The sequence below is a fragment of the Camelus ferus genome, chromosome 1 (genome assembly GCF_009834535.1).
Source record: "Camelus ferus isolate YT-003-E chromosome 1, BCGSAC_Cfer_1.0, whole genome shotgun sequence".
NCBI lineage: Eukaryota > Metazoa > Chordata > Mammalia > Artiodactyla > Camelidae > Camelus > Camelus ferus.
This window is the reverse complement of record NC_045696.1, coordinates 93,816,541-93,829,117: the sequence shown is the minus strand read 5'-3', so window position 1 is coordinate 93,829,117 and position 12,577 is coordinate 93,816,541. Positions and strand designations below refer to the sequence as shown.

The 12,577-nt window shown below is 35.4% G+C and overlaps 1 protein-coding gene across 1 annotated transcript in view; it reads right to left on the bottom strand.

The window, feature by feature from the left end:
- DHX36 (DEAH-box helicase 36) overlaps positions 1-12,577 on the bottom strand; it is a 49,730-nt gene that overhangs the window by 2,310 nt on the left and 34,843 nt on the right. The window contains exons 20-26 of the mRNA XM_006185677.3: positions 11,765-11,848; positions 9,275-9,374; positions 9,089-9,179; positions 6,460-6,580; positions 5,652-5,804; positions 3,305-5,259; positions 2,562-2,779 (exon numbers count right to left, since the gene is read on the bottom strand). Coding sequence (XP_006185739.2) covers positions 5,074-5,259; positions 5,652-5,804; positions 6,460-6,580; positions 9,089-9,179; positions 9,275-9,374; positions 11,765-11,848 — 735 coding nt within the window. The 3' untranslated portion in view covers positions 2,562-2,779; positions 3,305-5,073. The remainder of the gene's footprint in view (positions 1-2,561; positions 2,780-3,304; positions 5,260-5,651; positions 5,805-6,459; positions 6,581-9,088; positions 9,180-9,274; positions 9,375-11,764; positions 11,849-12,577) is intronic.

The following is a 12,577-nucleotide window of genomic DNA, read 5'->3' as shown; positions in this document are numbered from 1 at the left end:
GCTATGTCAGTATTAGATAAAAAGAGTCTTAAAAGGCATGACTAGAGACAGAGAGAGCCTACAGAATGATGAAAGTTTCATTTAACAAGGAACACAACAATTCTAAATATATTCTAATAACATAGTTTCAATATACATAAAAGTTGGCAGAAATGAAAAATTAAATCCAAAGTCATAGCATGAGACTTTAACACATCTTTCTCATTTGATAGGAAAGACAGATAAAAGTGTAGAAGTAGATAAAAATCAGAGGAAGTAGATCTGAACGACAACAATAGGCATAAAAAAGGACATGCTGCTGCAGTTTCAGCATGTACATTCTTTTCAAGCACAGACTATTTACAACATTTGACTATTTCCTGGGTCATAAAACAAGTTTCAACAATTTTAAAGAACCGAAGTTATACAGAGTGAGATCTTTGATTACAACATAAGTTGGAAATCAATAACAAAAATTAAGAAATATCTAAACTTTAACCTAAATGTAAGGTGCAAAACTGTGAAACTCCTAGAAGATAACACAGGAGAAAATCTAGGTGCTCTTGGGTTTGGAGATGACTTTTCAAATATAACAGCAAAGACATGATCGATGAAAAAAAATTGATAAATTGAACTTCATTAAAAGATAGGAGAATAAAATAGACAATCCACAGAGGAGAAGAAAATCTTGCAAAATGTATCTGATAACAGGATCAGCATCCACAATATACAAAGAACTTTTAAAACTCAGTAATTAGAAAACAAACAACCCAGTTAAATCACCAAGGAACTACTCTATTAAATGAAAGCTCTGCCAAAATGAATTTTATTTCCCACCAAGCTGCCTTCATTGTGTGAAGGTAACATATTCTGCACGGACTCAGAAATATATCATTCATTGTCTTAAAAAATTACTTGAAAAAAATTACTTGAAAATTCATACCAGACCATCAAGACATGAATCACATCCTACCTAGAAAATGGGCAGTCACAGTTTAAAAGACGTTCCCTTACTCTGCAGGCCCGGTGGGACCCTGACATCTGTGGGAAAGGCCAGCTCTGCGGCGCTTCCACTTCAGCCGTCCTCCTTCGCCCCCACGCCTTTACACTGAGGTGTTTTCGCTCATGCCCTGCTGTTCCCCTCATGGCGGATGTGCAGCACCTTGGCATCATGACCACCTAGAACTGATGCTATTTATTCCCTTCTGGCACTTGATAGCAGTGGCTTAACACTTTAGCCAACTGAACTAGCCAACTGAAGAGTGGCACATTTTGCCATTTTCTAATCAATGAACTTAGGATTTTCTGCACCTCTAAAATTCATAAAGAATAATCCCCTCTCTAATCAGATAAACCCTGAAAGTCCCAACTACTTGATACAAGGCAGAAAATCACAACATATAAGTAAGTATACGACCAAGAAAGACAGCAAGTAAGCACATGAATACACTCATCACTGATCATTACAGAAATACAACATAGAACCACAGTGAGCAATGACTCCACATCCACTAAAGGCCAAACTTAAACAACAAAAAATACCAAAGTAGGGGTGAGAACCTGAAACCCTTGAGACCATAATATATTGAGGATAGGTATTTAAAATGGTACACCCACTCTGGAAATCAGTTTGGCAATTTCTCATAAAGTTAAACACACTTTCAATGACAACAACCCTAATCATAGGTACTTACCCAAGATAAAAGTAAACATCTATCTACACATAGACCTGTGTACACAAGTTCATAGTAGCTTTATTTATAATAACAAAAAACCTGAAAATAACTCAAATGCCCACCAACCGGTGAACGGGAAAACTAGCTGTGGTGTAACCATACAATGCAGTACTACTCAACAAAAAACGAACTGCTGACACAGGCAGCAACGTGTACATCTCAAAAGCATTATGTTAGTGAAAGAAGCTGGACACGAAAGACTACATATGGTTCCATTTATCCAAAATTCTACAAAAGGCAAAACTAGTGATCAAAAGCAGATCAACAGTTGCCAGTGGGTGGAAGAGGGAGCAGAGGACTGACTGCAAAGGGAAACAAGGGACATTTTTAGGTGATAAGAATGTTCTGTATCAGGATTGTGATGGTAGCAATGACATGACTATATATTTGACAAAATTCATAGAATTATACACTATAAATTGGATACTTTTATCATATATAAAACAGCATCTTAAAGCTTATTAAAAGTATGTAACAGTGGTAACATGTTTTTTTTTATTATGTAGTATTTCCAAATATTCTACAATGAGCATGTACTGTTTCTAATTCAGAAAATGCCACATAAAACTAATGAGCATATTATAAATATATGGTTATACCACATGATCACAATTACTTAAAAATAAACATACATAAACTCAGAGCTAAAAGAGGGGAATGAAAATTACCATTTACTTTGGGTAATGGAGTAATAAATAAATTCCTCCTATACTTTTCTAGGATTTCTAGCTTTTAGGGTGGATTTTGTTTTAAAAACGAAGAAGGGAAAATCACTTGCAATAATTGGTATATGTATACCTAAAGCTTTTGCCTAAGTTAATGAATTAAGGTGTCACATGAACTTACCTTTCAGAGACATTTTTTAAAGATTATTCAGTGGATATTTTATTGCTTTCGTTTTTTTCCCCCATAAGGTTCTGTTTCAGGGTTATTTTCTCAGGAGTCGTCCTTGGTATCAGAATGGTGACGCAAATAGATTTTTCTTCTTAATGTCTTATTCTTTAAAACTACCGAATAACAAAGAGTTCTCAGACAGGGAATACATTTTTCACTAACACCCTATTCTGTAAACAAAAGAAACAACATAAATAGCACCTTCAGTTAAAATTTCCATCCTGATTAGCTGTACAGAAGACATAAATTGAGGGTGATAATAACTGCTTTAATCTCTCTGAATAGCTCATCCATTAAACAATTATTCAGGAACAGTTTCCCCATTTATGGAGATTAAATACTGGTTTGTGAACACAGAACAAATTAACTAGTAATTTGTTTTTATAGATTCTTTAAATGCTTTCTGCCAAAACTGTTTTGGCTGACGCACTGGATTTAAACTGGATAATAAAAGCAAGCCAAAAAAAAAAAAAACCCAAAAACATAAACATTCTTACAGAACAAATAGGACCTAATGGTCACCTTGAGTTTAAGGGCAAAACTAACATGCTACAATATGTACAATGCAAGAAGTCAGTGAGAGAAACCATTTTTAGGATGCTAGCCAAGAAAATGGACTTAGGACACACAAATACATTCAAAATCTTGGAAGGCGGTGTTAGGTTGACATGCACGCCCAGAAACAGGAGCAGTACCTGAACCAGTGCTGTTCAGACCATTGTAGCATTAGCCATCAGTCCCAGTCACTGTCTGACTGCCCTTTCCTTTGGCTTCTCTGCACTTACTGGAAGGCACAGTAAGATGTGTAGTTTGAAGGGTGCAGCAGGATGTGCTTCCTCTGTTTCTTTTTGCAGTTGTCCCAGGACTACAACTTGTACAGCTTTTCTCAGACCTACGGTTCCAACAGTCAGATCACAAAATAAATGGTAGAAACAGGCCTCAGCAAACAAAACTTGAGCGATAGTATAGGTTTCAGTTCATGTGCTTTCTGCCAGGTCTTACAAAAGACTCTACTAAAACTGGCTAAAACAGTGATGGATTTATCAAGTCAGAGTGAAGTCCATGCACAGGGCAGTTGTAGAGGTGGGTAATTTAGCAGCTCACTGGCGTCATCAAGGACTCACCTGCTCACTGGGCCAACCTCGTGATCCTCAGTTGCCTGCAACAGCTCCAAGTGCCAGATTCAGACAAGACAGTGTCCAAAGGAGGAGCGCAGCGTTTCCTCCTCCAAGTTTCTCTATCAGTGAGGAAAATCTTTCTCAGAGGCCCCTTGCAGAGCTCTTCTCAGCCACCACTGGCCAGGACAGGTTCACATATTCATGCCTCATCAGCTACTTTTAAGGGGAGTAAGACCATGCGTGACTGGTTCAGAACAATTCGCTTCACACTTGGGGAAGAGGGTCCACATCACTGAGCACAAGGCCACACAGAGAGGGGACACACGAACAAGCAAGCAGGAAGAGAGGGACAAAATGGCTGTTGTACAGCACCAACAGTATCTGTCAAAATCTAACACAGACGGCTGAAAACATACAGTCTGTGTCACACTGGCTTCCACTGGCTGAGAGGGTAAAACAGCACTTAGAGCATGGGGGAAAAAGTGTAACATAATGGAATGTTATTAAAAAAAAATTCCAGAAGCCAGTATTAATTTCAATTTGTTGAGTACACAATACATGCCAGACACTAGTCCATGCAACTTTACATATGTTAATATATTCAATCCTCACAATTGTTACCTGTATTTTACAGAGGAGGAAAAGAGAAGCCAAATAATTTGCCTAAGACATCTAAGTGACAGAGCTAAAATGTGAACTTTAGGTAGTCACTAGGCTCCAGACCCATGCTCTCAAGTGCTATCTTACACAGGACAGGGTGATGTAAAAGGAGCACAAATATATTCTAAAAAGATAAAAACAAAAATCAAATAAACTAAGGGATAGGTAGAGATGCAGAAACCAAGCTAAAAAACTAGCTGAGATTTACACACTGTACATTTTATTAAATACTGGGCTTTATTACAACAAATTAATTTCCTTCTGATAGAAGTTTCATTAAAAAATGTAGATGTGGTCAAATTCTGATTTGACACTGCTTTTTGGCTAACCATTCTTTTTACTGGTTCTATACTCAGGCATTATGGGTAGAAAGATCAATTTTTTATAACAGAACAAAGGCATTTCTCAAATGGTACAACATTCAAAATATATGAGAAATACTCTCAAAATGTGGACATGACCACTATAGAGTATATGATCAGAGAATGTATTGTTTTTTTATGGCATATTTATAATAGCTACAGATAACACTGTTAACTCATGCACATTAAGTCTTTACTACCTACTGAAAGTTTCTACCTTACACATGAGAATGCATGTCCCAGGGTTTGGCATCTAGCCAAAAGGCAAACCAAGATGGAAAAATGGCCGTCAAACTGGGTTTTCAGGCCACCACAGGAAAGCCGTCAGCTGTAGTATCCCTCCTGGAAGCGTGGAGGCAAGTTCCTGGGAGTCGCTTTTTCCTGCGTTTTGATCAAGTCTATGATGGCTGAGAGTACCGCGCAGTCTCTGGATTTAGTGTCCTTCCAGTCTACAGGGTGGGGACTTTCAATCTTCTCTTGCAGAAGGATATCGAGTTCCTTTCTTAATTCCTAAAGTTGAAAAAATTACACTTGTTCAAAAAAGGCAGATGAATACCAAACAATGTAGTAAATAAAAGTGACTTTAGCAGGTACAAGGAGTTTCATAAACTAGTATACAAAAAACTGAAACATTTAGTGAGCAGCTAACTAAAGTGTGGTTATGAACTTAGGTAAAGTCAAAAAATTCAAACTTCCATCACACTAAGCCATTTAGAATGGCTGGTCCATAACTATCTCAAAAAACAGTTCAGAAAAAGTATGAATCTACTTCTCAACACAATTTGCTCTGTTGAAATAAAGAAATGTTTAATGTAACACATATAATACTTGGAAGAACAAAACCACAAGACCACATACTAACTTGCACGTAGAATCAAAGACAATCACGTTAAGTCAGTCACCTTAACAAGATGGGCAATTCTTGCTGGAGACTGAAAGATAATCCATTCGTCAACAGCAATAGTTTCCTGATCGTTATCCTTCTGGATGGAAATATCACCTCCAAAGAACAAGAGACAGTATGGGGAGACTTCTGTGCAGTCATACAAGTATATCTATAGTGAGAATTAAGGCAAATTAATACATTAAGGAAACCGGAAGGATTATTGCCAAGTTAATGCAATAATATCACTAATATCAATCTATTAGCGCTTTCTTTCTAAAACAGGTACTATCCTATAGGCGTAATTACAGAGACTAATTTTGAAGAAATACCATTTTAAACAAGTCATTCTTTATTACTTCAGAGAACACAGGAGTTTTATGCTTTTGTTTCAATTCAAACAACAGTACTATTCTTTAAACAAAATATTTTCTGAGTGGTAAAACTAAAACACTAATGTCTCTGAAGTTATTTTTATTTATATGTAAACAGAATCCCACTTAATATTCTGACCAATATGTATAAGGTATATTGACAGGCCAATAAAATTCTTTGTACAGTGTAAACTCTTGTATACCATAAAATGCCAGTATTTCTTGAAAGCAGGCTTTGAAAGAAAAGTATCAAATAACTGTCCCAATTAAAGTACAAAGATCCATCATGACAGACCTGCACATGAATAGTACAGACCTGCCTGAAGAAGTTACAAAATTAGAAAAAAAAAATTTTTTTAAGGGACAAATTTTCTTTATAATTATGAAAACTATACAATTTAAAAAGTCCAAGGCTGTTTTTCAGATCCATGATTATTTTACACATTCGCTTACACTGCTTGTTCTCATCTTCAGGTGATAGATAAGCCAGTTGTAGTGAAACTCCGTTTGCTCCACATTAACAGATTTAGGATGAATAGCAACTAGTCCGTCGGTTTTTGTGTAAACCTTTACCCTTTAAAAAGTTAAAATGTAGTTAAAAAAAAAAATTCTGGAGTATTCCAAGCCAATCCCAGAATCAACATAAACTCCACAGATGAGTTTAGTTTATTTCTGCAATATAAATTCTCAAACTTATATTTGAGGAAAGAGAATTTTTACTTTTATTAAACATGGAAAAATATCAGCTAAATATAAATATGCTAAATCATACAACAAATTCTCTTCTCACAGGTATAATTACTCAACATATTAGAGAGGTAACAGAATATTCCCTAATTTTCTTACTATATATTCCACTAAAGGACAAAGAATGAAATAAATACCTGAGGTAATTCTAAGTGATTCAGACCAAGAGAATAGTCTATACATTTTACTGTCCATCATGATACTGATAAATAGCCCTCAATTTACAGAATAAGTCAGTGAAATGATCAATTCAAAAATTTCACAGGTTATGCACCCAGGCAAATGTAAAATAAAAAATGAAGAATTTTGTTTAAAAGGGATTTTAGCTACAACTGATTCTTAAAAACTTATTCTAAAATATGTTTTAAATGGTCTCACATTCATTCAAACCCTCCAATTTCAAAACAGGAATACTTGGAATAAATGCACACAGCTCTGGTTCACTTGCTCCATTCTTAGAGGTCTTTCCTTTGACAGTCATAAAAATTTTTACCTCAATTTGCAGGAGTCTTTAATAAAAATTATCCAGCAGGCAGATGTCTGATGGTTATATAGTCAGTGGTAATTACAGCATTAAGCTGATAATCCATTCATTCTTCCTATTTGCTTTTAAGAGTATCTTTTTCATGGTTCTAGGAATCTATAATAGTTCTACCAAAATCATGAATCAGTCATGAACCATTATTCAGAATAAAATCAGCAATTATTTTTCCTCACTGCACAATTTATCCAATGCCATCCTGCAACCCTACATCACTAGAGCAGTAGGGTTTAGCACACTTTGTACAGGACCAGAGAAAAAGTATTTCAGGCTTTGTGGCTCTGTCACAATAACTCAACTCTGCTAGCGTAGCTGGAGAGCAGGCACAGACAACACGTGAATGAACAGGCACGGCTGTGTTCCAACAAAAATTTATACAAACAACTTTGTGGCCAGTGTGCTTATGCCAGAATGTGCTGACCCCTGGACTAGACCAAAGCAAAGCATCAATCCAAAGAAAACTACATTTTTTTTATAAGCCTTCCTAGGACAGCAGAGGGATATATAAACTGTTTGTATTTCAAGGAGTCTCCCTGTTAAGCTACCTGTAAACTCAGGGAAAGGTATGAAGGAGGATCCGACAAAGTACTGATGTCAAACAAAGTACTCAGATAACTTAAAATGCGGATAATCCAGCCACATGATTAAAATTCATTTTACCCATAATCTCATACCTGAGAACAGGGTCTCAACATCAGCATTCTTGACTTACTGACTTCTCTGCTGGGGGGACTGTCCTGTGCACTGCAGAATGCTTAACAGCATCACTGGCCTCCATTTACTAGAGGCTAATGGTACTTACTACTCCTCCAGCTGTAAGAACCGTGCCTGCAGGCATCATCAAATGTCACCGGGGAGGCAAAATCACCCAGGCTGAGAACCACTGCACTAGAGCAATGTCTGCACCCTAATCTTTGAGGTCTTTATTTTTTTGTGTTCATAGAACATCCAACTTTTTCATTTAACATCAGTTCAAATGTTTTATACGTTAATATACAATGTTTTTATATGCCTATTTAACAGAAATGCCATATAATATGGTCTTATAAAACCATCATTTCCCATTGCTACTAGACATCTACGTTGTTTACAATATACCTTTCACAAAACATTTGGAATTACTGCCTTAGAACATATTAAGTTAAAATGTCACGTATGAATCCACTGGGCCAGTGACTATTTTAACGACTGCGGTTACTTATTTCTAACCTAGAGTGTCTTCCAAAAGGGTGGCACCAATTCACATAGCACTAGGCATTTGTGACTTCCAGTTTTTTTCTCACTAGAATGAGTTCATTTACTGGGCAAAAAATATGCCTTATTGTTGTCTCCAACTACTGCTGAAGCTGACTCTACTTGTATATATATTTAAAAGTTACATTTTATTTCTCAAAACAGATTTCATGAAATTGCCAATTTTATTCAAAGAGCTAAAGTACAAAATTATCTGTTTTGTAAGAGGGGAAAAAAATCCTGAAATAAAATCTACTCTAAGCAGTCTCCACCCAGGCACTGGTTTTTAACAGCTGCCTTGCTCTTCTCGTATTACACTGGTGTTGTATTTTACTGACATTCTTTGTGAATAACGAATGATGGAGAGCTGACTGCAGGGATGTGCTGAGGGGAAGTGATGCCTGTGTTAAACAGTGAGCCCTCTCTTAAACGACCAAAAGTAAAGAACAACACGGCCAAAATACGACTAAGAACAAATGTACAATAGAAGTCCTGTTGCATCAGAAGATTTCAAAAGTTTGAAAGAACTAAAAGTAATTCATAATAATCTTCAATGCTTACATTTTTCTTTTTTTACCCAGATTTAGTCGGATTTTAGCAACTTTGGGATATAAACCAGCACAGATGACAGCTTTAATTATCTTCTCATTATCTATTGGGGGTGGGAAGGTAGAGGAAAAAAAAAGTAAAATACTGACACAACTGACAACAGCAGCAAGTTTACTTACACTGTATTTTCTGCTTTACCTGAATTTATATTAGATTTTGGATCTTTAGGATTTCTACTGCTTACAAATCCAGCTCCAAGAAGATGCTCAGCAAACTGCCCTTTCATGTTATGCAGCATCTAGGGAGCAATGGTAACAGACAGAACTAGAATACCTTTCACACAGATTTATAGGGGTTATAAAGCATGTACTCATAAATAAATTTAGCTATAAGCTTTCTCTGCTTTATAAAAGTTCTGCAAAAATGTGATTATCTTGGAGCAGGGGCTGGTAAACTACAAGATTTATAAAACCTTGTTTTTGTCAATAAAGTTTCACTGGAACAAAGCCACTCATTCATCTATGTATTATCTACAGTTGCTTTTGCACTGTAATGACACAGGTGAGTGTTCCAACACAGACCATATTTACTGTCTGAGCTTTTACAGAAAAGGCCTGCCTGATGTAGGGACTAACTGAATATTTAATGATTTTTACTCCATTTTGCAAAAAGACTAATTTTCAAAATTGCTTACCACCTTGTATTTTGAAAAAAATACAGAAAAGCATAAAGAAAATAAACAGCATCTATATAGGTACTACTGAGAATTAACTACTCTTCCATCCTGGCACAAATACTTAAGACCTGTCTCTTGCTTTGTTCATTTTTTAAGAAAAATCACTATTTGGGTAAAAATGACACATGGCTCATTATAGTAAGCATTCATGTAACACAGAAAAATACAAAAGAAGAAACTTCCCTACACTCAATACTGTCAGAAATTAAGTAAATAATATTGCAGACACTTATTATGCATATAGACTGACAAAACAATTAGGCAGAAATCCTATCCTAAAAATGGGATAATAGAACAGAAACTATTTTTATGAAAGTATTAAAGTTAATTTTAAAGAAGAAAGTTAAATAGAAATGAAACAGAACTAGCTGACATATTTTTATAATCACAAAAGATACTTAACAAAGGATCCTTATGAGCTTAAGAGATTATGAAACATAAAGTTGGTCATACTTAAGTATACACCTGTTTCACGAATTGTGACTTTAGTTTCCCCACCTAATTTCTCTTAAAACTGACTCTCTAGTCCACCTCCTGATTTTTATTACCATTATTTTACATTGTTCAGGATTAATAACCATTACAACCTATTCTGTATCTGTAATGCCCAATACTCTTTATATTTTTTCTGTATTTGAATCATCTCAGTGTACACCCCCAGCTGACTAAGCATGTGCTCTCCACTCCTGAATTCTTTTTGAATCCTCTCTCAGCAGGCCACACTTCAGTCTTAGCTTATGGGTGCGGTATTTCCAGTGCTTTCTTGAATGCCTGTCATTTTTCTTCATACTTGGAATTAATATCTTGCCTGGACATAATATTCTCAAATAACACTTGGATTTAGCTATCTTTTCATACTGTAGTTCACTTCATTTTTTTCTATTTCAGGAAAAATGTTCTTCCACATATCTCTGAATACATAGTCAATTACACTTAAATTTGCTATGCAGAGACTCCTATTAACTTCATGATGGGTCAGTCCTGTCTTCCTGCTTTGTGGCTGCATCTATAAACTGTGATTATCTCAAGCCTTTCTTCTATGGCAGTATTTTGCTTTAAAAGTCTTCTTTGGTCTTCAATTTGTCTTCTTAGCTCAGCAGTCTTTTCATTCATTCTATTGGTTTATTTTCTTTGTTTTACTGAACTCACATTCTTAAATTGTTCCTTACTATGAAGTTATATTTTCTGTTGAGGTATGTCGGGTTCTATTCTTTTTTTCCATTGTCTGTATCATCTTTCAAAGTAGTCATGACCCTTCTTTTCATTTTGTTACTGTTTGGGCACTTTTGGTTAAATATGCTAGATTCTGGATTCTTTTACCCCCCAGAGATGTGTTACGTGTCCAGTAGAGGGTTCACGCCATGTAGCTGGAGTGTACCTGTAACGGGGTAGACGGAGGATATTCTGACACCCACTGCCTTGAGATCACTTCTCCACCAGTTCAATGAGTCTGAAGTCTGGTGTGCACCTGCGCTGCTTACATTGTTTACTTTCTTCTGTTTCATCAATGCCTCCTGTTCAGTGTTTTCTTGCTATATACTAAGTCAGTTAAAGATTAAAAAAATACCTACTCAAAAGTTAAAGAAAAGACATCCGCCTTGATATTTTAAAATAGATGTTAGGAGTATTAGTGAAAAATTTCAGAATGAATCATTAAAATGGCAACTAAAGGGTGGGTACAGGAACAATAAACAAGCCTCTCTGTGTTTTCCTGCTAAACCCTGGACTCATGTCTTTTCTTAACCATTAGTTTTTTATTATGTTATGTATCTTTTCTTATTTTGTTGTAGTTGATTTAATAAAGATTCCTTCTATTATTCTATATAATAATACAACTTCATTAGACAAACTCACATAATTAACTTTTTGCTACAGATCTGACTACACAAAATGGATACATATATCCTCTAATCCAACATATATGAGAATCACTTCAAAACATTCACCATTACCTGCAGTGTGTTTGAAGACAGAAAATACTCCCAGCAATAGTCTTTTTCATATCTGAAACCACGTTGTCTAGCTTCTTCCCAGCCCTATGGGGCAAAGAAATGAAGAACAGTATTGATTTTGTTCTGCAAAGCAAAGACGACTCAGTAGTTTGTCTTTATTTTGGTAATAATTTAATCTTCTACTGATATTTCACTCTCTTTGGTAAAAAATTAAAAGAATTTTGAAATTAGCAAACTAAAAAAACATAAACTCCTCATAATCCTAGTCATTAAGAGATAACTGAAACGGAACTTGCAGACCTTTCTTTATACAAATGAGCACAAGTTACACAGTACTATTTTCTGCACTTTACATAAAATGGCATCATTCTGCATGTATTAAACAAAAAGAACTCTGTTGAACAAATCTCATTGCTATTATATATTTTCAACTTCACAAATACATTTTTGTTTTGTTTTGTTTTAAGCTAGAAGAGGAGGGAAGATGAGAAAATACCCAATAAGCTCAAAGGAAAAAAATATATACAAACTTTCCCATAATAGGTAGTAAAAAACTGAGCCTAGAACTACAGTAAAAAGATACCGTCCCTATACACCAAATTACATTTAAATGTTGCAAAGATGGATGATCAATGTTTACTTTCAATAAGCCTGACTTTAAGAGATGTCTCTCTATCCTGCACAGTGTACATGAGTGTGATACTCTATCAAAACATTAAATCCAAATACAGGTATAGTTTATTGATGAACAGAAAGGGATCTTCTGTCATGAATGCCAGTTAAGACAGACACAAATGAATAATAGCAAATAAA